This window comes from Aquila chrysaetos, chromosome 5 (assembly GCF_900496995.4).
Source record: "Aquila chrysaetos chrysaetos chromosome 5, bAquChr1.4, whole genome shotgun sequence".
In the NCBI taxonomy this organism is placed as follows: Eukaryota; Metazoa; Chordata; class Aves; order Accipitriformes; family Accipitridae; genus Aquila; species Aquila chrysaetos.
In genome coordinates this window covers 71,977,720-72,005,195 of record NC_044008.1, presented here as the reverse complement: position 1 = coordinate 72,005,195, position 27,476 = coordinate 71,977,720, and the positions used below count along the sequence as shown (strand labels likewise).

Here is a 27,476-nt window from a genome sequence, read left to right as displayed (position 1 = left end):
CAGTTTAACCATTCAGAGCTGAAGCCCCCCATGGGCACCCACAGGCAAGCAGACCTCCCACTTAGTTCTCCTGCCACACTGCAGCAGAGACCTGCTCCTTCAGTGCGATGGGGTGATGTTTGCCAGCATCGGTGCGAGCTGTAGGGGACCATGTGCACAGCAGGCTGGGGGATCTTTGGCAGAGGCCTATGGTCCATATTTGCCGTGTCTGCATCACAAGCACAGGTTTGTGGCTGCATTGAGACTTAGAAACAACAAGCCTTGGCTACTGCAATTCACAAGCTATTTCCTGAGTAACACTTAAAACACACATTGAAGTATAGAGATGGCTTTCCAAAACTGATACAACTCCAACGTAGATGATTAGAAGAAGGAAGCAGAGAAGGCACAGGCAACAACCATAATTAGAGAGCCAGCATAATTAAGAGAATGCATGTTATGCTCCTCAGGAATGAGGAAATCAAAACCACCTCCCAAGGAGTTACCTGAGAGTTGCAACCACTGCAAACAAAGGGGAAACAAGCCAGGAGGGAGAGACAGAAAGACCAGACTGAAAAGGAAGGTTAGGAAATGGCAATACTCTTCCTACTCATGCATCATGCTGCATCTCTGGGAAGCAGGAAGAGAGTGGGGGGAAAAAAAATAATCTTCTCACCTGCAGGGTAACTAGAGAGACAAATCCACCCAAAACAATCCCGCCAGGCTTCTACTGGGGATTAATTAGCCCATCAAGTGGGGCCAACTTCTAGCAGAGCATCCTCACAGACCACGCTGCAGACTGCTGTGCTTCGGATGGTCACGGAGAAGGTAGTGCAAAGACACAAAAGGAGGACTGCGGAAGGGGCAGGAGGAGAGGGCAGCCCAGACTGGCCGAGAGGAAGCCCAGATGAATGGAGAAAGGCAAGTAGGGAGGTGAATGAGCAAGAGATGATGAATGGTATGGAGGGCATGGAAGTTTTACACAGGGCAGAGAGCAAAGACAGACCTGAATGGGGAAGACTGAAAGGTGCCGCTTGAATGGAAAGGGAAAGAGGGGAGGAGAAATGAGGCAGAGAGCGAGCTGAGCAGCACAAAGTGAAATACTGCAGGCAGAATAGCTTCCCACATGGACTTGACAAGGCCTTAGAGAGAGACGCAAGTAACACAGCATGAACTTTAATCCTGGACCAGAAAAGCTGCCTGGAGCAGACAGTGTTACCGTCATCTGTCCCTATATAATCCCTCCACCAACAGGCACCTTCTTTGCTCCCAGTCAACAAATTCTCATGAACCCAGAGCAACTTGAACAGCAGCCACCAAAGGCAGACGGCCCCCATCAAAGAGAATTGTAGCAAAACTGAGCCAGTGACATGGAAACAGCTGATAGGATACAGCACCAAGATAATTACAAGCAGCAGCCCAAGAGATGCAAGTGTAACACTACCCTAAAAGTGGGACAAGATGCAGTTCATATGTATGACATCGAAACATTGTTTATCATCAGTGTTATTTGCAGGGCTTTCCTCCACTTTTAAAGTCAGGATAAATTTTTTCAAAACAAAACTTTTCCAAGCAAAAACTTGGAGATTTCAGTCATGCCAAGACTTTCCTGTGAATTTGCCTTAGCTTTGAACATTGATTGTTTAGAAGAAGTTCCCTCAGATTCTACAAGGCCAAAACACTGGACGTTACCATTTTCAAAATGTTTCATTAGAAAATTGCCATTTATGTTTATGTTCAGAGTGCCCAGATGGTTTGGCTCAAGTCAAACTAAATATTTTGCTCAAAGAGAAACAAAAAGCATTTTTCCCAATCTTTTGGGGAATTGCAAACAAAACTCTACATACCACTGTTCACTCACCTCTGCCCTTTTCACAGCTGGGGAAAATAAAGCATTTAGAAAGGCCACATCTTATTACTTGAACCTCACTGGCAGAGCTGAAAACTGGATACACTCCCACCCCTTTTGGTTGTGCAGATTTAGATTGGCCAAGGTATCTGTTATCCTCCTAGGTCTATCAGTCACTCCCTATATGATCCTGTGACGAATCTAATTTTCCCAACTGCAAAGCAAAAGATACAGTGACTCACTCTAAAAGGGATAGCATAAGGCCTTAAATCGTAGCCCTTTACTTCATGCGCAGAAAATCTTTTATATTTATCAGGAACAACCATTTAAAAGCTAATTCAGTGTCTGGAGCTCATGTTTTGCTCGTTCATAAATAGACTCCACTGTCACACAAGCTGAAATGAGAGGTCATAGAAACCCAGTAGAAGGTAGGACACAGCCCTCAAAAACAAACACAACGGAAAGGAAAACAAATTTAAATCTAAGACTTGACCCTGCTTTGCCTTTTCAACACATCGAGGCAGTCAAACATACAAACTGGCTTTTTAAAGTGTTGCTAGAGGAACCATGAGGGGCCCATTTGTGCCTCAACTTGAGACTCTGGTTCTGCCCCTTTCTTTTTTGATGTTTCTTGCACCAAGTAAATATAACAGTATCAATGCAGTTAATTTCAGGCAAAAAATGTGAGTGTCCTGGAGTCAGAGCACAAGCAGCAACTCATCCAGGAAAAGACATGAGGATTCCTCTCCCCCCCCCCGCTAAAGAAATAGCAAAGGAGTTCCTGAGAAAATCAATGCTGGATCATCAATCCCTCTCAGAGAGGTCCAAAAATATAGGACAGAAACTTGGGATCTGTCCATTAGCAATCAGGTCTCTATCACAGAGTGCATTTTGAAATGATAATTTGTGCTCTCTATGATTCACAGTGGTACCACTGCCGTTGGCTCAGTAGACAGAGTTCCACTTTACGAACTGGCAACAAAAGGCAGAAAGGCGAAGTAATTCACCCAAGAATGCAAGAGGCTTTAAAATACTACTATGGTTGAGATGAGCTGCCTGCGCTCCAGCCACCTCCATGAAGCACTCCTACATTGCCACCTAATAACTGACTAGTAAAAATTGGAAATTGCCAAATACTAGAGGGGAGATTTTTAAGGAGGGGTTAAGAGTAAAGGTCAAAGCACTCCCAGGAAGTACACTAAGCTTGGTGATATCCACAAGCAAAAACGAAAGATGTCAAAGTGTGAGAGTTTCTCCTGGAAGCAGCAGGGAGATGAAGAGGTAGATGTGTGTTTGCACAGGCATTTGCACACACACAGCAGTGGCAGAGGGACTGTAAGGGTCTCCAGAAAGGCTGCTCTGCCAATGCTGACAAGCTTGAACATAATAACTTGACAGGCCAGTTGAGCCTATGAAGAACCATTACTGCAAATAGACGAGCGTCTTGCTTTTCCATCTGCCAGCCTGGGCACGGGCAGATCATGTTACATATGGCACTGGGGGAAGGGAAAGAGAATATGAATAATTCTCAATTCAGTGAAAGGAGCGTGAGCTGTGCAGCTGCTGCAGTGTGAGCAAGCCCTAACAGCACTAGCTATTGCTTTGGGTCAAGAGATCATACCATTTCAGCCTGCTTCCTCACTTGGGCTTCATCCCAGCTGCTTTCCTCTCCCTTTAGTGCCTGCCTGAAGGAACAGCTAGCTCTCTGGAAGAAATCCAAATAGAAGGAAGAGAGGTTACATGTGCCTGAGGGAAGTGACAACACAAGGCAGGTCACTGCTTAGTCTAAAAGCATTCGAGCAGGGTCAACACCTACTAAAAATAAATACATAAATACACACACACACACACTATACAGGAGAAGGATTTACTCAGATGGGACAGCCAGGAGCTCAGGCATGTTTGGGGTTCCTTGAATCTGCATCTCTGGGAAACTGGCAGCTATCACAACTGAATCAGGCAGTTGTGCTGCCAGTGGCTGGGAGCTGACAAGTCATCCTCCTTCCAGGAAGGGCTGCTGTAGCACCCGCGCTGTTAGGGACCAAAACTGTCACCCCATCCCACACCCAGCCTGGGAACTCTAGTTCTTTTCTGCTCCCCAAATCTAAGTGTCCCATATCAGACGGCCAAGGCAAAGCCACTACCACAGGCTAGTCAATCTTCTTATGCAAATGAACTCAGGGTAATTGGGACAGTTACAATGAGTCCCTGACAATGTTTGCCTTTGTGCACACCACTGGTAAATATAGACTGAGCTGCTTTCTAAGGATAGGGGGTGAGGGGAGAGCCGCACTGAGGCACAGCATCTCAGCTTCTCAGAGGGGTGATAAGGAATTAAGCACTGTTTAAACACAAGGATGCTCTCCAAAGTGTGGAGCTGATGGGCAAGGAAGGAGGCAGATGCTGCAAATAAGTCACTGGATGGAAGTCTCAAAAATATTCAGGGAAGCATAGCCACTGTGGCAGGTCCATGGAGCTGTCCCCCCCACATTACAACCTTCATTCCACAGACAGAAAACTTCCACAGTATTCATCCAGCTAAGGATCTTGGCCCACACACAGGATTCAGACAACCAAGAGGAACTCCCACCAGAGCCAAGACTGGACATAGCACAAACACCCCACCCAGAGCAATTGCTGACAGTCTCCAGGCTGCAAACGCACAGTGACTGGCTCTGGCACAGTCACTCCTGCACTAACGGCTTTGCTTCTTGGTTACCTCAGCATGCTTCAGCCCCATGAATCTCATATATATGCTCTACTTTTGTTGTAGCCCTCTAGGGCCCATGCAGCAGCCATGGAAGAAACCTAAACAAAAAGCAATTGCCCCCTGAAATCCTGTCATGCAAACAAGACTCTTCCCACCCATCGCCACAAGGACTGAATGGAGAGGGACTGAACACCCCCCGCCCACCCCTGCCTGGTGGTCTTTTTGTCTCGTGACCTTCCCCACACAAACACAACCCCACAACAATCAGGCAGGCAACATAATGCGCCAGCGCCGGCTTTCCCAGCCCTTCAAGGCAAGCTGGGGAGGGAAGCGGGGGGAGCCGGGGAGAGCTGAAAGGATCTGGGGATGAAGAACAGATAGGATGGGCAAGGAAATACCAAGCAGCGTTTTAATTTCTACTTGTACAGCTCCATGAGCCAGGATAAAAATTGTTTTAAAGAAACAAAAGAAATTTTATCTCAAATGGCTTAAAGGGACATGGGAATACCAGCTAGTGGGATTTTCATACAAAAAAAAAAAAAAACAAACCAAACCTGAAAAAAACAACAATGCTTCTAAACCCTGTGAACATCTTTTAACACTCCCTCCAAGAAGCCCACAAAATTGAGCCCTTTGGTGCGAACTCAGTTGGTTTTACTTGGCTATCTTTAAGATTTAAAGTCTGAGATGGATTAGATATAAAGGTTTTCCTTTAGACTGGGAGAAGACTTTTTTGCAACAGCTGTAGTTGTAGACAGCATCAACACACATGGAAACCCTCCCCGGTATGACAGCTTCAAAACACAGAGTTTCTGCCAGTCTGTCCTAACTATGGAAAAAGAGCGTCATCACCTGTGCTACTGACAGCAAGGAGTAAATGTGCCTCGAGGCCCCAGACTGTCCTTGCAAGGTAACAGATACCCTTTGGTTACTGCAGGACACATATTTGGGAAAGAGCACCAAGGGTCTCCAAGGACTTGTTAGGAGCAGATCAGCAGACCAACAAGGTAAGGGGAAAACCTTCTGAATCTTCTGAAATGCCAAGGGATTCTCCCCTGCTCCCCGTGCATGTACAGGAAAAAATACAAACTCCACAGGAAAACAAACCAAATAAAGCAAAAAGAAATATCATCTCTCAGGGCCTGGATTCGGTGAGCTTGGCAGGGCCTTCAGCTACACTTCAGGGCGCTGGAAATACATACTAAGTACTTTTACAAGGAAAGGAGGCCGTGCTTTCGCCAAAAGCTAAGATCTGTGTCCCATGAAATCCTGGCAGCTGAGGCTATAACAGAAAGCAAAGCTACGGGAAAGCACTTGTGTGATTTACAGACACATTAGCCACCTAGGGAGCATGATACAGTATGAAAAGACATCTCAACTCCTACTGCCAGCACCCCCCACAATGCTGTTATCGTTATCCACATACTTGATTAAAGCACTGCGATTGCACAGTGGAAACCACCTGATGAGCTAGGTATGAAACCACCTCCATGGGATGATGCAGCTGATATAAAGAGGCAGAAAGTCTTGACAAAGGCTGCACGCAGCAGCTGCGTGCAGGAGGCCTCCCCTGAACGCGGCATGCAGTGCACAGGGCCACATCTGTCCAGCTGGCCGCAGTGAGGGGGCATGGAGCTGCAACTGACTCTTGCCTATGTCCTGACATGAACTGGAGTAACTGGAAGAGCAGCAGCACTGAGCCCGCACACAACTGGCAAACTTCCCACAGCAAGGATACTGTCTCCTGTCAATCCACTCCAGCCTTAATCCTCTGTGGAAAGATCCCATCAGCACCATGCTAAGAGGCAATCTTTCAAGCCAGATGCTAACAATTAATGATAGTGAAGATGAGGAGGAAGGGACAGATGGAGAACAGATATAACGAGGCTCTGCTCATCATACTGAGTGACTTGGAGGAGCTGGACAGGAGATACACGGAGAGATTTTCAGCCTTGCTCAGCCCTGCAGTAAAGTACTACACATAAGCATGCATGGGACAGCAAAGCTATTGCACTCCCAGAGACAGATGTAAGCCAGTGAGTCAGTCTTGCTGCTTGTTCTCACAAGAAAGGAAGTAGCTGTGGCCCAGCTGTGAAGCTGCTTTGGGCTCTGCAGTATTTCTGTCCCATGTAGGACAGGCACAAACCTGCTGCTGGTTTGAGGATTTGCACCCTGAATCTGGATATTTACCCAGCATGGAGGGGAAACTAGAGTTTTGACTCAGCTCATTCCATGGACAAAGATTTTGCCAGAATCCCTCTTCAGAAATTAGATTACCCAGGCAATAGCAGGATCTTCAGCACAGTTACCATGTAAGCTAGCAAAATAACTGTGTTAACTGGAAGCTGGCCATCAGCCTCTTCACCTACCAAGGGAGGGAACATGGCTAGAAAGTAAGCCAGTCCAACTTCCATGGCCGTCACACTCTTTTCTTAGCATTTCTATGCTAGAAAACCTCACTGCATAGATAAATGTTTGTTGTAGCAAGTAGGGAAGTACAAACAGACCGGGTTGCTTAGCTGAGATTAATTCCTGTCCTATTGCATAAAATAATTAATTTTACTTTACATTAGTCTTTATTATGGCAATGAAAATTATATGGCCATTTTAATTGACCAGTGTTGCTTGCTCCAGTTCTCACCTCTACAGAGTTTGGAGGCGGCTAACGTAAAAATTATTTCAGAAACTGCCAGCTGGTGCCACCAGAAGAAGCAGGTCCTGGTGAACAGCTTCTCCATTCACTCTTCTCTTCCCAGGCCTTGTGGACCTGGTCTCAGACAAGCTGAACTGAGAATCCTTCCTACAGCAAGGAAATGGGACAGTCTAGATAACTTTGATCTGTGGTGGGGAGCTGATGGGGAAGGGGGGGAATTTCTTGAGGTCTTTTTCAGACCTACATACACATCTTACCATTCCTTCACCCTTGAGCCACATGAGCTGTCTGCTGTGTACAGAGCTGTGTGCTGCAGCTGAGCCCAAGCAAAGCAGGCCAGAGCTCTCTGACAAGGAGCTGGTGGTTAGAGTGGCCTGGCCGAAGCATCCACAGTGCAGTGCTGCCTTCTGCAGCCCCAAAGAGTGATCAGACTCCCAAGAACCCTGGCCACTGACTATTTGAGAGACCAAGCCTCCAGAAGAAAAGCAGCTGGGTTTTGCCTGCATACTTGCCTGATGTCCTTCAAACAATCACAGCAGCTTTTTTACCAGTTGAAAGACGGGCTTATGCCAACCTGTAGCAGACTGCAAATCCCTGCAATCACAACTAGCTAGCTTCAGCGGCAAGACATCATAACCAAGCACCCCTACTTGCCTGTAGGAGATTTTTTCTTCAAACACCATAGTGTGGTGAAGAAGTGCCATGAAGGTGCCACTCACACCCCCAGCTACCTCACACTAGTACTAGAATCCTGGTTCTATTCCCGCTGCCCACCCAGCAAATCTGGTTCTTTCCATCACCTTCTCAGAAACATACCAAACCATGGTCATTTCCTCAGGCTCCAAAATGGAGACACTGTTCAGACTAACCCTGGTATACATTCCTATGAGAACAGATCAGTCAGAGATGCATGCAGTACCCACAGACCTGCACATTATTACAGTAATGATAGTCTTTCCACAGCCAAACTCTGCTGCGTTGAAATCACCAGCATTTAGAGAGGCTGTGGCCAAGGAATACACTAGCAAAAAATTTTTTCCGTGACATGAAAGATGCTGGCTGTTAGCAAGGCTTGGATCCAGCACTTCACCTTAGAAAAAATTAAAATAAACCATAGAAGCCTCAGGGAAAAAGATCATTTGAGCCTGGATATTCCTTTCTCCTTGGCACAACTTTATGCTGCGTATCACAACATTCTCCCTGCATATTTGTTACTGCCCCTTCAGCCCAGGCTTGCATAAGTGATGAAGAGCTGAAGTATTTGTCTCGCAGTGCTAAAGGAAAAAGCAAGAAGTGCCAATGTTTTCAGAATGCAGCCTCTCAATATCTGAGGGATCATCACAACCTGATGTGCTCGAAAAATGAAATTTATCACACGAATGCTCTACCATGGAAGGGGTGCACGTTATGTGAGCTTTAATAAAACCCTCAGCAAAAGAAACCGAATATTTCTATGTCTGCATGCTTAAAGAAACACTGTAAAATTAAAATCAGGGGAAGTCCTTACCCTTCTGAAATCAGTAATGAAATTAGCATGGGGCCCAAAGGAAGCAAATGAGGCCCCTTCATAGGGGCCAGGATTTCATCTTGTGTTTAAAACCCCACAGTGGCAGATCTGTACTTATTTTAATGACCCACCAAATCCTTTTAGTCCTCTACATCCCTCCATGAAAGCCTAATAATGAAAAATTATCTACTAAAACTTGGCTTTTTCTGAAAAATACTATCTGAACAGATCTCCAAAGACAGATATTTCTGTGGACACAGTGATTTTGGACTGCAATGCTTTGTTTTCAGATATCATTGCATTTCACATTTTCACAGCTTCCTTGGAATAACATTTGATACAGAAAAAGTGTAAGTGATACTCACAGACAAAAGAATAGCCAACCCTCTGAAACCACAGGGCCTCTCCATTTGTATTGCTTTTGTAACAAATATAGCCTGAGCCACAGAATTCCAAGTAAGAGATCCTCAGGCGACTTAAAAATTCAAGCAAACCATTGCCATGCAACATTAAATGCATTCATTTTTATGAGCATCAAATTCCACCTATTAATGGATCAGTCATACTCTGCAGCTACCAATTTACATATCCAGCCTGCAAGCTGCTGAGGGGCCAGTGGACACAAAATACATGAATACATTAAATCGGAAAAAGGAAACTAACATCCATCGTAATTCAACCTAATGATTGCATTTTCTTTACAAGCAGCAGCACAGACCATGCCTGACAACAACACACCCCGTAAAGGCACCCCAGATGCAATCAAGTACTGAACTCTCTAGTCAGAGACTGTTAACTGTGATGCACACAGTGTTCACAAATGAATCACATTCAAGCCCTGTGCAAAGAGGGAATTCCTTGGAATTACATTTTCACCAAGTCACTAAAACCCACGCTATTGTACGTGGACTAAATTCAAAGGCCTGATTGTCACTATGGAAGACAGTTTAGCTGAACATACATTAAAACCCTGGAACAATTTCTCAGCCCTTTTGCCAAGCCAGGCAGCATTACCAGCTTTAATGTAACAGCACTTTTGATCTTGTAACAGCTAGAATGGTGCTGGTACATCTATTATTCCTCCTGGAACAGAGCCGTGTGCTGATATCACACCTACAATTCACTCTTTTTGCGCACAGCTATCTAGAAACAGACGTAAGAGAGAGCTTCTCAGCAGCATGTACCCCTTCTATCGTCTCAGGGAAGTGAATGACTCTCCCCAGTGCCCAACCCAGGACGAATTACAGCTATGGCAAAGAGAAAGGCTTCTATTTTAAGCTTGTTGAAGGGGTAACTGGGTGCTGGTGGCAGAAGGATGGACATAAGGTAGTCTCCTGTAAACTGGTTCTCCTTTTTCTCAACTGGGCACCACACAGGCTGACAGCAGCTTGAGGAATGAGGGGCAATCCCATGATCAAATGGATTCCGTTCCTTTTTCAGGTCTGTAGCAGCCTGTCCCCCACTGTAACAGGATATGATCACTGATCTCCTTATTCCCTGTTCCCACCTGCGAAACTAAATGAAGTGATACTGGAGAATGAGCTTTGAAGTCCTTGAAGAGGAAGGGCTATTGCAGTGCTGAATAAGGCAAATTCCCTACAGCCCACAGCCACTGCAGTGATACAAGCAAAAACCCTAAAGTGCAGAAGAATCAGGCCCTGAAGGAAACTAAAAAGCTCAGAGAAAAGATGAAAGATACTGAACACAGAAAGTTCATACTGCTTTGAACATTTACTGAGCAGAAACCCTTCCCAAAAGTGACAGAACTGCAGTTAGCAATCAGGGACTCTTGGTCTGGCATCCAGGCTGTTAGGTGAGACCCACACCTCCCAAGAGGTTCGATTACAGGGCTTACTCAGACCCATCTCACAGGCATCAGCTACAGCAATTTTTCAGAACGTAATGGCAGGAGCTGTTAGTTGAGCAGTGGGGAAGAAGCAAACACCACTTGTTTATTCACAGGTCTTGCTACTCTAACTTGTTGCTTGCATCAGATGTCACAGTGATAAGTACCTGTTCAAGAAAAAAAACAGGAACCGTAGTGAAACCACCCCCCTGCAGCTAATCCAATTAAGACACAGGATAAAGTTGTAGAGGTTAATCAGATCTGAGCCATTGGGTCTCTCTCTGCTGCTGCTTAGTGACATATCTGGTGAGCAACACCAGTGAGACGAAGGCCAGGTAGAAACACCAATGATCTAGCTAGCCCCAGGAGACAAGTGCTGCTCCCCTGCTGCATCAGGCAGAAAAAAGAGAGGAGCACGCTGCAGGGCAGTACTGCGGGTGGTCTGCTGGGCTCAGAGCTTGGCTGTCCCATTAAGCCTTATCAGGTGCCAGGATGCCGTTACCCATTGCCTGTTAGACAGTCCTTACAGCAAAGACCAAGGCTACGTCTGCAGGGTGCTGCCAGGTTAGTAACCAGGATGGAAATTTACTCAGCAAGGAAAAATTCTGCCCATACAATTACAGGGAACTTATCTTACCTTTTGTTTCATTAGCTGCAATTCTGTGCTTACCAAGGCTGCAGCAGGGCAGGTGAGGGCTGTCCCAGCTCAAGGGGCCACCAGCACAGAGACCACTCGGACTGTCACGATTAGCCCCTTCAGCACTGGGAGCCAGAAGAAAGCTGAGCTGGGGTTTGCACTGAAGCAGTTCCACCAGTGCTGGAGGGACAGGGTTCAGCACTGACTAGGGAACACTGCTCCTGTCACACCCAAGTCATCCAGCCTACCGCCTACCCTGAAGTGCTGACCTAAAGCTATCTTGCAAAACCGGGCATGCTACTTTCCCCAGCTCAAGCCTTCCTGTACCGCCAGATCTGTTCTGCCTCTCTCCCTCCTCCTCCCTTTAGGGCAAAAAGAAGCCAGAGGTCTCAGCCCTTACTGCTTAGACAAGTGTCTGCACTTTGGTGGTAATGACTTGCTATCGCCATCATCACACCCCTGGGTACAGGACAGTCAGCACAGAAGGATGGACCTGCCCTGGAAGGTGACTTCCCCTTTGACCCACCAGACTGGGCTTGGGCACAGAACAGCACATACAGTGTGGAGAGGAAGAAACCTTTTCTATACCCATTTCTTCTGGGCAGGGAGAACACTTGGACCAGAAATTAATCTTCTCTTCTGGACAATACATGCCAGCCTTTCAAGAGGACAGATGGACCAGTGACTCCAGTGGGATGGTAGAACTGTTGTGACAGCAAGAAGATGATGAAAGGTATGTAAGCACCATTCTGCTAGTGATGCCGATCTCTTTGGTTGTCAGAAATACTGTTTCAGGGAAATAATTCCTAATCCAGTGACTATCGTTCCCCCTCCTGGAGGGGAACTGGGTCTCTTGATATCACTCTACCACACTTGACTTTCCTAGACTCCTCTGTTAAATTGTTCCTCCTTCTCAGTAAATTCTTTAATACAAGGACAGTGATTGCCACTGTTTTTCAGTTTCTCAAAGGAACTAAGACCCATAGCCCCAAAAATCAGAACTTTTGCCCTTCCTGTAGGAAGTTTTATCCTTCCTTTAAAGACAAGGAGTTTTATAGCAATCAGCCATGAAACTTCTCAGGAGAAAAACCACATTTTATAGTCTGGACTTGAAACACAGAACATTTCAGATTAAAAATAGCTCCCTTTTTCACTGTCTGCCAGATCTGGGAGGGAGGTGAAAATCCACAGGGACTTGATTTGATGCGTGAAAAAGTAGAATTCTATAGCAGTGAGTACGCACACACATGTATTTTAGGTCAAATAATAGCTCTGCAATAATGCTTAGCTTAGCAGAGAAAACCAAAGCTTGAGATAGACCCATGCTAGTTGGTACCCTAGTGCTGAGTACCATGACAAGTCAAGCACATCCATCAGAAAGAGAGGGGGGAAAACTTTAAAATAAATAATTTTTTTTTTTTTAAATCTCATCACATCACAGTTTTCCTGCCTTTAAGTGTCTCTTTCAAATTCCAAATACTGCTCCTGTATCAGCAATCATGACAAGTATCTTGCCAAGGTATGAGATGCTCTATCTGCATGACCCAGGTCACACAGACCTGGCCAGCATACAACCTTCCCCCCACAGCAGGTAGCTCCAGATCAGGCTCCCTCATTCCACAGCCATGTAGCGGGGCAGCAAAGGGACCTGGTACAATATTCAATCTTCCTCCCCTCCCTTCTCAACAGGGGCAGAGAAGAGGCCATGCACTGTCTGCAGCTTTCTGAGGAACCATAGCTCAAGCCTGTGCAGCTCAAACATAGCAAACAACTGCACAGCTTACTCCAGAGCACCCTATGTTCTGCAAAAGGGCCAGCTCTGCTCTTTGGGGTGATGAGTTACTGATCAGAAAAGAACAGCAAAGCGGCATCATGTGGCTCTACACAAAGCTCTTGCCACCAGCTAAATTGATAGACCCTAGCAAAGGAGAACAGGAATCAGCAGGCACAGCTTTGACTCTAACAATACAGGCAGTTAAACATGCAGTATTAAGGGCTACTGAGTAATGCAGGAGTGATGGGACAGAAGCAGGGTTACCTTAGTAATCTGATTAAGCGGGAAGAACAGTCAGTCATTCCCTTCATCCAAATCGGTGTAGGATGACAGAGGCTGGGCCATCTATAAGATGTTGGTAAGTGTTTTGTCACTGGCAAGGAACACAATACTGGGGCACTCAGAAACATCCCTTCTCTGATGTCACCATCACAACTGGCACACACAGAGCATCCTCATCACGGGAGGCAGGTCCTGAGCAGGGATGACTGTTTGCCTGCTAACATCAGAAAAATACCTTGGTGTTCCCACTGGGAAAGAGCTCATTCAGCTACACCTCAGGAGGAACACTGAGCAGAGAATGACCTCAGAAAGACTACGGCACTCACACTGCAGAGAGCATCTTTCCTTGAATGAACTGCTTCGGCTCAGGTTGGGTGTGTGTAATTCAGGCTGTTAGAGACTGCAAGAAAACATCTAATGCAGCTTTGTGTCAAACCTCCACCCACACATCAGCTACATAATTAATAAGGATGAAAGAGAACATTATCCCAAGCTGGTATTCAGACCCTCAGTGATCAGTAGAGCTTGTTATATTCTGTTTGGCCTTAGAAGTCAGCAAAAGGAACATACTTCACACATCGTACTACATGCTTGGTCATTAAATACAGGCTTATAAGCCCATAAAGTCACTGTTGCTTGCAAGTATGGAGTAATTTTTTGCATGAACTAGTTTGTTTTGCAGTGGGCCCAAAAGTTAATTAGTTTTTACAGTTTTATTACTCCACATGGTCAAATAACAGCCTGAAGCTTCCAGTCAGCTGGAACCACATAAGGTCCAGAAAATTCTCACTGTGCTTTTCAGGACTGTTTACTAGGGCCATAAATCAGCAGCTGGCAAATAACTTTCTGCCCCAGCTCTTCTCGGCCACCAGTACCAATCCTAAAAGATCCCATAAATCAATGCAGCAACGGCAGCTCTCAGCTCATGGGCCACAGAGGGAATAAGGCTGGAAGATACTGTTTCAGACACATATGACAATTCTTTGGGAGACATTTTGGCTATCACCACCCTGGGAGAAGTCACCCAATGCACCTGTCTTGTTGAAGGGAACCGTGCAGCATTTATACCCCAGCCAGCTTCAGCTCTCACATATGACTCTGAAGCTATGCTGCTGCTCCACCACAAAAGCTGTTTCCTGTCGCACCTGACAGGTAGATAAACTGGCCGTACACCCATTCATAAAAAGACATGGGTTTGGCCTCTCCAAATGCTGTACAAGGCAATGAATGCAGGCAGGAGGCACCCATCAGGTCAAGAGCACACAAGCAAGCCAGCACACTACAGCCTCTGGGATACAGACTGACTGAAAAGCATTGCAATAGCAAAAACCTCTGGTGGGGGTGCCCGACACTGGAGAATCCTCTAAAAAAGCCAACATACACTCTAGTTCATAGAGCTCTAGAGGAGACAACAGCAGAATATTTAACATGCTGAAGGCACAAGAGCCATCCTGCACACATACACATATGCACAAGACATCCCCAAACAGTTCCCAGGGCTGGCAAGTCCAAGTGTGATAAAGCAAACATGCAGCTCAATAAAGATTCTTCAGACACTTAATTTAGGTCAGAAGTAAGTTATTCCTCCAGCCATAGTCTCCAGGCACAGCTCAGTGACCACAGACAGCAGCAGCAGGACCATCTCCCATGCTCTTAGCAGTCTCCCCCAAAGGGGCTGCCTAAATGCACAAATCAATGCAAAATAAACATTTCTCCAAAACCCAAATACTATTGTCAGCGGACACATGAAGGAAAAACGTTTGTGCCTTCCCTGCTGACAGGGAGGAGAACAACCCAGAGACATAAATCCAGTGATAACAACACCACGCAAAAGCAACTCCTCTATGAGCAACCAAGAGGGAGTAGCTGAGGGAAGAGGCAGCAGTTCAAATGGAAGAAGGAACCACATTAAACACTTTCATTTTCCTCCCCAGTGCAAACAACAAGGCTAAAAAGCAACATCCTTCCATGGAGGCCACTGCCTGCAGTGAGGAAAGATGCTCAAGGCCCACTTCCCATTATTTCTCAGTGGGAGGGTAAGTAAACGTGGAAGAGGAGTGGCAGGAAGCCAGCAGAGGGAAACAAGCATCTGGCTCTGTTTCAGAGCCAAGGGGCAGAACTAAAAACCCACTTTGCTCTCCAAATCCCTTAGGGCACACACTGTTCTGGTACCAGCCCCAGCAAAACATACAGTTGATGTTAGACATATAACGGGTCCAGGACAATCGTCACACTTATGCTTCAAGTGCTTTGCTAGACCAAGTCAGAGCACACAGGATCAAGTCCTCCAGCAGTTTTTGTGAAACTTTTCATTTCTCACCTTTTATAATATTGATCCTTTCTCTGCTGAGAGGTAAGCTTGGCTTTGTCTTGCTGGCTGTAGGCTGTCATCAACAAGCACTTCCACTACAATCGTACATCACAAACAAATATGCTACACAAAGCAGGGTCTCCATCATCACCGGTACCTAATCATGAAGGATCACAGAGGCAAAGAGATGCTTCCTCAGGGAACACTGCCCTGAAGAAGTACATGAGACCAGAGGTTTGATGATAGTCACAAACAGCTTTGCCTTCAGCAGCCTCATTTATTTTTTCCTCATGCAACCCAGGAAACTCCAGAGTATATGCTACTTACAGAGTATGTCAAGTATCAAAGAACATGAAGAACAGTTCCTAGGGGTAAGATTGATCTTGCTTGTTTAACATTAGTTTCACACATAGTTACTCTTCTTACTAGCAACACAGGGTCACTGCAGACAGCTGTTCCTAAGCAACAGGAACATATACTAAGAATACATACATTCACTGTGTCTTGCTAGTGCTGGGGTTTTAGTTTTAAAGTTGAAGGAATTCAAGGTCCAAATGAGACTTGGTGTAATCATAAACATTCAGGACTTTCATTACACGTTTCACCAAAACATATTGTCTCTGGTGATAGAATATCCCCAGCATCATCATGAGCAGCTGAATCAGGGGGGATGCCACCACTCAGGAGACTGGGAGAGGAGAGGGAAAGAAGTGACTGTCCCAAGTGCTACAGCCTGAACAGGCAAACAGTGCAAGGTTTGAATCACATAAAAATCCAGAGCATTCAGAGATCAGCTTTCCTCAGCAGCCTGTACATACAATGGTGCAGGAAAACAGGTCATCATCTGAACCCCATCAACTTTGTCTCGTGGAGTGTTGGTACCAAGCTGCTTTCAGACCAACACATTGTACAATGCCTAGTGAGGAGGCAGAAAGAGATCACAGCTTCCTTGGCTGCTGTCAAACTCAAACACGCCCACTGCTGCATTTAATTTGCAAACGTGCCCCAGTACATTTGCACTGACTGCAAATACCGGAAGGCAATGGGAACATCATACTTCCTACCACAGAAGAGAAACACTTGCTTTCCAGGTCTGGTAGAGAGTAACTTTAAAAGCCCTGTAAATGTTACAGGCATAAGTCATGATGGTGTAGAAAAGCACCTCCAAACTGTTTCCACTCACTAAGCAGCTGGTTTATTCCTTTAGAGACAGGATAATCTCTTCCCCTTCTCTGTCATGACAGAGCACACAGCCACAGAGCACAATGCACCAGCTGATTTGCAGAACAGCATCAATCCACTCTGTTTATGGCTTTTTTCCCCCCTTTCTTTTTAAACATGTAGGCTTAAATGTTTTTATTGCTTCAGTGATTTTCTATGTGCAAGACAGGATTTGAGAACAATGCATTAGCAAGGATCTATGTGCCTAAAAACCATCCTGGTCATTCAGCTGAAATGGCAGAGCGTACGCTACCAAAGCCTCCCACTGCAGCTGGGATCAGGAGGCAGCAGAGAGATACAACGCTCTCAATGCAGCTTGCCATCCCTCTTGGACGCTGCACTCTAACGTGCAGGTTTCCAGGCAGATCAGACATGGAAGGTACACAAATGTGTAATGAGTAGGAAGCCTCCTGAGGCTTTTACAAATCTAGAGACATCAAGCTGCCAATAACTCACGAGCTGTGTAAGACTGACTCAGCTTCCATGTGCTTTTCGGTGTGTGTTATGACTCCTTGCAACATTTCAGGAGATGCCTACTTCTACCAGCGCAAGCTTAATATTGCTGTGTTTGCTACACTGTTGATGTCTAGTTCATATGGATGGCTTCTAGTCCCCACTTTCTGCACTAGGCAAAGCCAACAGTCTGTGCACAGGCCGGTGGGATTGGACAGAGGAATAACCAAATAGCCGGGGAAAGGGGAAATGGGATAGCGGACCACAAACCTTTCATGCTGCAGGGAAGGCGTAAATACAGACAATCCCAGAGACCCGCATCCAGCTTAAGGGCTGGCTGGTGTTCAGTGTACAGAGGTATTAGAAGATTATGGAAGAACTTGGGGAATTTCTGCTGTTCATCCTGCAAGAGGCGGGAAGATCATTAATGACCTCCATGTAGCTTTTTCATGCTGAGCCATCACTCCAGGGTATCGTGGCTAAAAGCCAAATCTGGGTATAAGCCTTGAAGTGCTGGGAGATTGCCATCCGCTGTAACAACACTGGGGACAGACACAGGCTAATCCAGGCATGGTAAAAGACAAGACATTACCCTGTGGAGGGAATAGTCTCTCAGACATCTATTTGCTGCTCAATGCCTCAGTTTCCCTCCTTGACTGAAGGAAGGATAAATTCCCCTCCCCTCTTTCCCAGGGGCTGCTGTATTCAAAAGAGCCTCTGGCAGAAGGCAGCGAGGGGTTGATAACCCAGACAGCAACAGCAAACCAATCTCCTTCAGCAAAACCAGATCCTCTCTCACCAGCCCATTCTTCCCTTCAAGTCTGTCCACAGGGCAATGAATTTGAAGGGACTCTTTTTTTTTTTCCCAACTCCATAACCCAAAGTGGAGGAGTCAAAGGGTTAATGCTGCATGACAAAGGTCAGCCCAGTTTGGGGGGGGAGGAGAAAGGGAAGCATTGTGGCCACAGACAGCAGTTCCCTGCGACCAAAACGCCACTTGAGAAATGTAAAGTGATGGCGCTGCTCAGAAAAAAGGCCTGAGAGCCCTGCCTAAATCCCAGGGCTTTATCGCTCACAAAAGCCCAGCCCCTTGAGTGATTAATCGTGTGCTCCATGGCTGGGCGCCTCAAAGAGCAGCAGATGACACATGCCCAGCTGCTATTGCCGGCCCTCCTCAAGGTAGCGGGGCAGAGGCAGGTGCACTCCCAGTGCCCTCTGCTCGAGACTAATCTATTCTCCCTCCTTGTCCTCTGCCTTTCATCTACTCCAGCAGCCCACGCTGACAACTGTAAATGAGATTAGACTTCGAGGCGTGGGGCAGATGCAGAACCCCCTCTGTGCATTGCCGAGAGACCCTTGTAGCTTTTAAAGTGTCTTTCCCCTTTACAATGCACAGCTTGGTGGAGGGGGAGAAGGGGGCAAATTTTTTGTCAGGCTCACAGAAGCATCTAATATAGCAGACAAGGCAGACCCTGGTTTTAGGGCCTGGTTGCTAATCTGTCATCACCATGGACAGTCTTCCCACCAGTAGCTCTAATTCTCCAGTTCACGTTAGGAGATGAAGTACAAGTCTATGACTATTTCCTAATTCCAGTTCCTATAAACTCCTCTTTGCAGCACCACTCCACTTAAATGCAGACATATGTCCTGACGAACACTACTCTAAAAAGGCAGCGATAGTCCAAGATTTAGACAAGGACTTGAAGGTTGCATACAACCCTGTGTTCAACCCCCCTGCCTGTACTGCTGCTCTCACTGCCATCATTCCCTGTTCCTCATCTTGCAGTTTCTGCTCCTCCTGCTCCCAGTGACCCACAAAAACCAGCAGTAAGACACAAGCAATTTGTCAGAGAAAGTGGTAAAATCTCCAGGCATAAACCACTGCCCAGAGCTCAGAGACACCTGCCTGGCGAGGTCTTCCAGCCACAGTCGGCAGGGGTTAGCCAGCAACAATAGTCAGGGAAACTTTTCAAAGTGAAGTGGGATGTTTAGCTCAACAGTGCCCCAGTAAACAAACTGGAATTTCTTTTACACTGTGGGAAATAGCTCGTCCTGCCTGTGTTAAAGGCTATCCAGAGAAAAGGGACACAGTTAACATAAAAGATCACTGAGTACAAAATAATTCCCTTTCTCGGTTACCGCCAACCATGATAATAGCTGGCCTGATTTTATGGATTGCTTTGCAATTTCAGTCGTGCAGGAACCAGCCCTGGATTTAAGAAGCTGCAAAGTCAGCATATTTTCAAGCATATTTTAATGCTTTATGAGCATGGCAGAGCAGGTTCAGCTGCACCCACTGCTGGTAGTGTCAGCAACTGAACTCTTCCTGGTAAGCGCACCTCTGGTCCAGGATATCTCTACAGGCTTGTTTCTGAGCTCAAGTTTTCCATTAGCTGCCTACACAGACTGGGTAACTTGGCATCTCTCTACATTCCCCATAAACTCTGTTCATCTGTTGCCATCACACCCACGTACAAGTCTCAGGAAGGAATCCAGGATTTCTAAAGCAGCTGCAACAAAAAGACAGCCTGGATTGACAAGCAATAGGATCAAGGTGCTGAGCCAGCGAGGAGGGTCTTTTGGGAGAGTTTTGTGTATGTCTATTTAAAACAAGCTTGTTGTCATGACTACAAACCAGGGTACAGGTGAGAAAAAGTGAGAACTCTGAGATGAGGGCTGATAATGTTAATTCACACTTGAAATCTCAGCAGCCATAGAGATGGGGAAACAGAGAAGATGATACAAGCTCTTGGTATCTAACAAGGCTAAAAGCCACCTTCAGAAGGCAGGTCTGTCCTAATAATGAACATTGTCCTCCTAGATAGCCCCTTTCAGCCAGCACAGCCAAGGGCTGGATAATACCAATTAGCTACAGTCATCTCTAAAGCAGGGGCACTGGGGACATGGAGGCAAAGAAGGGCACCAAGGCCCTGGAAAGGACATGGCAAAGCATGAACAGCCCCTCAGGAGACTCATCTGCAGACTCACTCTCTAACCATCAGACAACTTGGCTTCAATAAGGACAGTGAGATGTTCTCATGTCTGCATGCAAGGCAATTAACAAGGGATCTTACTAGCACAGAGAAGTGTGAAACTGTCAGGACCTGCTCCTGGGATTGTCACATTTTTAACTTTACCAGAAGATTGACAAAAAAATGTTTTTTTGGCCAGTGAAGAACAAATGAAGAAAACCCCAAGTGATTGCAGAGGGATGGAGAGAGGCAATGCCTTGCTCTGCTCAGAGCTTGGATTCCACACGGAGATGGCATGGAGTGCTCAGCGACAGTGCAGTCTCTGCAGAAGGCAGCAGATGCGGAGCTAATGTGTGTGTGGGGGTGGAGGGTGTTTATGAGCACAATAAATAAATGTATGAATCCCTATAAAAGTTCCCATATAAAAGTGACTTAGAGCTGCCCGAGGGCCATGGCCTTGTAATAAAAAACACATCTCGTAAGCACAGTATGAAGCAGCAGCTGTACTGTAACTGCCTGGCTGAAGCACTGAAAAGCTATGAGTCTGCCTGCTCCCAAACTCTTGGGTGAAGTGCTGACCCCACAAAATGCAGGAGGAATTTTGGTACTTGCTTCAGTGTAGCCAGGATTTTGCCCTGGAAGGGGCTTCTTTGAATCTCAAAGCCTAGGAAGCAGTTCTGGATCTGCCTTTTTGCCAAATTTGAGTTCTTTTACTCCTTAAAAAGAAGCAATCTGCAAGTGGCTGGAGATACTGGCTTGAGTCACTGACAGTTCCCAGTGTGACAGATTAGAGCTGGATCAAAACAAATAAAATATTCCCCCAGAAAGCATTGTTAGTCACTCCTCTCCCCAAAACTAAACAAGCAAAAAGCACGGCTTTATGGCTGAGCAGCAATTTTCATCAAGTTTTGAGTTTTTAATTTAAGATGTTGGGGGGGGGGGAGTCATAAAAAAACCGAAACCCTTTAATTTTGTATGTCTAAATAGAAACCTGCTTTTTTGTCAGTAAACCTAAATAAAAATATTTTTTAAAAAATCTGCCCACAAGAAAAAAAAAGCATTAATAATCATTTCTTCCCCCCTCAAAGGCAAGGGGGGGGAAGTGCTGACCCCTCCCTTGCATTGTTTGCTGTCATACTCCATCACCCCAGACACATGAGACTTGCAGACTCCCAGCCTGTGAATTTCCAGCTGCTCTAACACTTTCTCCAGAGCCTTCTCTTGCTCTGCTGCTCTCCTGGTAGGTGGTGAATGCAGAGGTGCACGTGTCTCAGCTGAGAAGGTGGCTTATTAAACTTCAGTCCCAGCCCATGAGTCACAAATGCACAGGGCATGTGAATCCTCGGCCACCCATTTCCACTCCAAGTACCCATCAGGCCAGGTCATCTCTCCCAGGGAGGGCTGCAACTGTTCCGAGTTTCAACACACAGGCTTTCTTTAGTTATTAAGACTGTCTTCGTGTTTCATCTGAATGCCAATCAGAGCTAAACAAAACGCGACCCTCTCCTGCCAGCACAGAGCTGCTGGGAGTAGCAACCTTGTTCCGTGACAAATAGCGCCTTGCAATTCACTGCAGGGCTAATTGCATTGCATTGCTGATATAACGCTCAAGGAAGACGTCAGCTCCTTGGCTTTGCCCACAGGCAACAAGGACGTTATTGATTTATTCAGGACTTACAACTAGTTGTCACAGGTTGCATTCTCTTTGATAATAAAGCCTTACAGACAAGGCTTAAATTTCAGCTGCAGCCTTAATTGAAACATAGCTAATTATTGAAGGTCTGTCTTTACAGCCCATTCCCTTGTTACTGAGGTAATGTTCTGTAAATCTAACAGTCAAACTCTCCCCTCCCTTAGAAAGAAAAAAAAGATGGAAAAACCCCCCATCTACTATTCAAGCAAGTCCAGTGGGAAATTACAGATTCCTCTCTTTGAGCCCGAGGTAGCTTCCAGCCAAGAGCCCCATCCCACAAGGGTTCAGTGACTTCAAAGGATGCTTGTAGAATCAGACTCCAAATTAAGGCCAACGTTTGAGACAGGGGAGAATTCAAAGTGGCTGAAACAAACATTCAGCCCAGACCACAAGCAATTTATCTTGCATCCACCTTTTGAGTGGCAGCATACCCTATGAGCCCCAGCAAATTCAAATACACCACACAATTTAGGTGTGATCAACAATTATAGTAATCTAATTCCCAACTGCCAGCTTGCTTGACTGTATGACAACAAATGTACTGCAGTCCAGACACGTGGATTAGCAGTCGGTCACAGCTAACTGGGTATGAATGAGCACTCATCAGAACAGGCAGTCCAGTTATTAGCTGAATGATAACGGGACCCCCAGGGTACCAAGGACATCCTTTCCTGGAGACTGCACCACAGCTTTTGGCTTTGCAGTTCAGCCAGACACAGAAGCAAGATTATCGCCTCATAAAGCAGGGACAAAATCCCATCCGAACTTTAGTATTGCCAGGACGATGCCAGCATCAGAGTGAGCTCCCTTACAGAAGGTGACATTTACACGCACACACAACAGCACAAAAGTTTATGACATCAAGAGAGTGCTGCAGTTTAAAAGCAAGTCAACCCTAGAAAAATCCTTCAGTTTATAGCTGCTTCACATTTCAACCTGGCAGATGGAAGGAATACCACAAAGCAAACATGTCAGTTAAAGCAGCTAAAAGCATAATTTACAAACTGGAATCCACAACCCAAATTCTCAGCAGCAGTAACTCAGAGCTTTACAGAGCTGTGCTGATTTCAGCCAGCTACAGATCTGACCCACGAGGCATTTACCTGATACAACCATAGTCTTTGGTACAGAAGCAGATACTTTGCTAATTCTGTGCAAGTTTAAAGCAGCAGGTCCTCCCCTGGAGGATGTAACCCCGCAGAAGTTAGTTTAGCAGCTGGGGAGCCATTTCAAAAAATACAGTGCTGGTTTTACAGGTCATAGTTTGCCTGCCTCAAAGAGTAGAAGATCCTTTAATCCACAGAGCAAGGACAGCACAACTGGCAGCAAACAGAGCACCTGCTGCAGCACCTCGGCTCAGCCTCTGTGCTAGTAGGGATGGCCAGGCTGGGCCTGCTTCTGTCCCTGGCTACTCTGAAGAGGAATTGAGGGAAAGGCCCAAAGCAGTAGTGATAATTATGACTTGCACACCAGCATCGTGGGAACTGGGAGCACGGAGCACATTATTCCTAGGCTGTATTTTAAATGCAGGGAAAATCTAGTACAGAGGAAATTAACTGGAGGTTAGACGCTTTGCTCACAAGACAGAGACAATATATCAGTTGTTCACATACCTGATCAAATAGGGCTTTCCAGTGCTGAGAGGCAATGCATAAGGGAGGAAAAAAGAAAAAGAAGGTATAAGAGCAACGACATTAACATGCAGTAAACTGTAGAAGTATATTCTAACAAAGAAATAACCAAATGATTTAGTGCCATTTCCAACATCCTTCTTCATCCCAGAATCACCTACCCTTCCGGGGGAGGAGGCAGGGGGAAGCTACCAACCACAGGGAGGACAGTTTTCATTTACAAATCCAAATTAGGATGAACTCAGAACATTCATGTGTTAATTCTGTTTTCTCCCGCTTTGTCTTCTTGCAGGCAAGCAAGGAATAAAAGGCTTTTTTACTCACAGGGATCAAGAAAGCTTGGTGTATACTGAGGGGAGGGAGGAATTAGCAATGGTTTTTCAGATCACTTTCTGAGATCCTGTGGCCCAACACTGACCCATAGACTGCCTTGCAGGTTGTCAGAGGCTTGTCTGCTGCCTGCTGCTAAATCTGGCAGGGACTTGCTCCAAGGTCTTCGATAACCCATCAGTTCTTTGAGCCTCACACATCTGCACCTGAAAAATGGGTAATTCCTCTCACGCAAGGTGGGAGGGTGGAAGGCTGGAGGGAGCCCATTACAAGGATTTACCCTACAACTTTCATTCTAGAAGATCTGCCTTAAAAGCTCTGTATAGGAGGAAGCTCCACTTCAATACTGATGACCATGTGAACACTCCACAAGCCCTTGTCACTTTGGAACAGAAAAAACAAGCTGGCGACTGCCTCTGATTTATGCTTCGTAGAAAGACTGACGTCAAGCCACCTCCCTGACCCAGGCTTGCTGCCTCACTGTCCCACAGAACAGAGGAAATTCCTAATGAATTGTTTAGGGCACTCTCTCATCTCTCCTGGATTTGGGGGGGCAGCTGAGAAGAGAGCAACTTCCATGGGGCAACAGTGGGGTAACCACTGGCTTGGGAATCCCCAGAAAAAACCTTGCACATTTCCAGCTCTCCTATCTGAAGTGCTGTTCAGCACAACACTGTTTCTGCTTCATTCATCTTCCCAGAAAAGCAAAATGAGTAAAATAACAAACATCAGACTCATAGAAGCAAATGTCCTTACTGTGTTATATGCAAAGCAGAGCTCTGGTGAGAGTCTTAGCTAGTCCTGGAAGAACATTTCCTTTCACATGGTAGGCAGATCTAAAGCAGAATTGACTGGAGAGACAGTGGGATATCAGGCCACTGAACTCCATTTAATCAGTTAAGTTGTTGGCTCCCCTCCTCTCCATGCCTCTATCCATTTATAAACTCCCATTTATCATCATAAATCAGCCTGGCACTTTAAACAGAACATTTTGGGACTGCCTGAATCCTGGCTTTGTGGAACGCTGCTCTGAGAGCTGTAATGACATCACAGCTGAGCTGTTATACACTGTCAAGGCTGTGACAGCCAAACCTCCACTACGTAATATTTTTGTGGTTAATAACACATAAAGAACTGACCTTGTGTCAGTTCTTGCTGGCCAAGCCAGACAGCTTACATCAAGCTCTCAAATGTAATAATAACAAAAGAAAATCAACCCCCAGTTAGGTCTTGGGGAGGCATGATCCTAGCACAGAGCAGTCTGAATTTTCAGAGATGATGCTCTGCAGCCTGCTTGTTTCAGCAGGAAATCTTGGCTGAGGAGGAGGAGGGCATTTACACCACTTCCTGCCTTTCCGACTTGCAGATGATATACGATACCTCAGGCTTCTGTCACATAATCTATTGCCAGGTCTCAGCAGCTTCCCATAACCAATGCAACTGCAGGCTCTAGCTCCGTTTTGTCGATTGCAGAAAACAAGGTACCAGAGTCAAGTAACAATGCAGATCCCAGCATAAGTAACAGCAAGACACTGCGAGCTGGATCAGACCCAAGCTGTCCTACCTCAAGGTCAAGCAGCAAGTCAGTAGCGGAACTAGGATGAGAATCTAGATTTCACCAAGGAAAGCTCACGGTCCGTCTCCTGTCTCAAGAGCCCAATCCTGCCAGGCACTCAGCACTTCAGCGTGCCTTGGGCTCCTGGCAGGATTGAATTGCTAATGGCTGCATTCATGTAGAGGCTGGAGTAACTCCAAGGGGCCCATGTGTAACACAACAGGAAATCTTTCTTGTAGACCATCCAGACAAGCACAAAATTTGTCAGGGAGGAAAAGGTCACAGTCCGAGGTAAGCAAGCACCGGGATTTGTCAACCTGGACTGTGAAAGCTCCTGGAAAGCCACCCTTTCCGAGTGAAAGCTACACATGACCCTCATGGGTGAGGGATGCTCCTCTTAGGACTGGCTGGCAGTGTTGTAGCAGAGGTCAAACTGCATCACACGGTTCCTCCTGACTGTACAGTGCTCAGGAATACAGCCTGGGGAATGCAGCTCTACCAGGCAACTGCACTTCCTCTGCTACCCTCTGGGAGGAAAATCCAACAGCAACCGAATTCGAGGTGATTCGGAAGGAAGGGCTGGGGGACGAGGAGCAGACACTGCCCCTAAACAGCCCTAGACGGGCTCCTCCAGCAGTGTCATAAAAGTAGAGGGGAAAGGGGATATGCCGCTGCTGGAGGCTTAGTTCACAAGTGTCCCTTTCATATCGGTGCAAGACCTGAGACAGAGCCCGCTTCAGAAAGACGTTTATATCACTGCTTCATGCCTCCACAGGCAGGAACAGACCCTGTGCTTACCTCTGCAGACTGAGCAGACACTTTGCACAGTCCTCATCCCAGCAGAGTTTGCTGGGAAGGAGGGCTGCGAGCAGTCCTGGGATGCACCAGGCATGCAGGATTTGCTCACATTCACTCCTTCCCAGGACAGGTGCACAGTGAGCTCCTGCCTCCGGGACCGGTAGATGTAGAACTACCGCCACAGCTCTGCAGGCTTTGCTGCTCAGCCTGGCAGGAGCAGATTCGAAGCACGCAGGACCACTTGGTGTCCTTCTAGGCTGGATGAGCAGAGGCTGAGACCCGGTGCCAAGTTATCCCACCCTCAGGTGCAATCACAGCTCAGAGGGTGGAGAGAAGCTATCAGCCCTGCCGAGCCGAGCCGGGGAAAAAACTTCCTCGGCTGTTTGTTACTCGGGGGCTGGAGGAGATATCTGTCACCCTCCGAGTGGCTGGGACTCTGGAGAAGCTCTCTGTCCCCGGGAAGCCCCTCAAGCCAAGGCGTCAGCCCCTCTCCAGCCTCCAGAGACGCCTCTGTGCGCAGCCCCGCTGCCCCTGCCCGCCCGGCCGCAGCTCGCCGTGAGCCAGCATCTTCCCGGCGGCGCGGCTCCGGGCACGGACACCGAGCGGACCGGCAGCCTGTCCGGGCCGCTGCCGCCGGGGCTTTCCGGGCTGGGGCTGGGAGGAGAAGGGAACTGCGGCCCCGGGGACGGAGACAGCCCGGCGGCTGCCGGAGCCCGCAGACACACGGCAGCGAGGGGCGCGCAGGGCGGGGGGGACGGCGGGTTTCCCTCGCCCCAGAGGGTCAGCAGCCCCATTCCTCCCCCCATCCCGGACTTCATCTATAAATAGCTTGAGCCGATTAACCCGGCCCGGGGGAAAGGAGGGAAGACATCGAGCAAAGGAAACTTACATCCTCTGCGGCCATAGGTAGGACATCCTCGGAGTCCAGCACCTCGATTTCTTCCGCCTCTGAGCTGGCAGCCACAGCAGGGGAAGAGCTGGCGTGAGGCTCCGGCAGCCTGTCTCCCATGCTTGGAAACGGTCCCCCTCCAGCCCCCCCCCCCCCCCCCCCCCTTCTCCTCAGATCCTTAAAGAAATTAAACCTAACTGCTGCTGCTTGGCAAACTTTCAAGCGCAGCCGAGCCTGCCTTCATGACTCCCGCAGCCGGGAGGGGAGGAAATCCTCCATCCAGGGAACATCCAATTAGCGCGGGCAGCGCTGGCGGGCGGCATCCCGGCCACCGGCTCCGGACGGGGCAGGTAACCCCTCCCCGCGCCGGCTCGGACAGCTCGCCT

The 27,476-nt window shown here is 47.1% G+C and overlaps 1 protein-coding gene across 5 annotated transcripts in view; it reads right to left on the bottom strand.

Annotated features, from left to right (window-relative positions):
* RHBDL3 (rhomboid like 3) overlaps positions 1–27,225 on the bottom strand; it is a 70,605-nt gene extending 43,380 nt beyond the window's left edge. For 2 of the 5 annotated variants that reach the window (XR_003923340.2, XM_030013935.2), the window contains exons 1-3: positions 27,091–27,225; positions 23,501–23,524; positions 3,450–3,533 (exon numbers count right to left, since the gene is read on the bottom strand). Coding sequence is in view for 4 of the 5 variants with exons in the window: in XM_030013935.2 (XP_029869795.1) it covers positions 3,450–3,533; positions 23,501–23,524; positions 27,091–27,210 (228 nt within the window). In the remaining variant the exon portion in view is untranslated. The remainder of the gene's footprint in view (positions 1–3,449; positions 3,534–23,500; positions 23,525–27,090) is intronic. The other 3 variants (XM_030013936.2, XM_030013939.2, XM_030013937.2) reach the window with 2 other exon arrangements.
* Between the last annotated feature and the right edge of the window lie 251 nt (positions 27,226–27,476).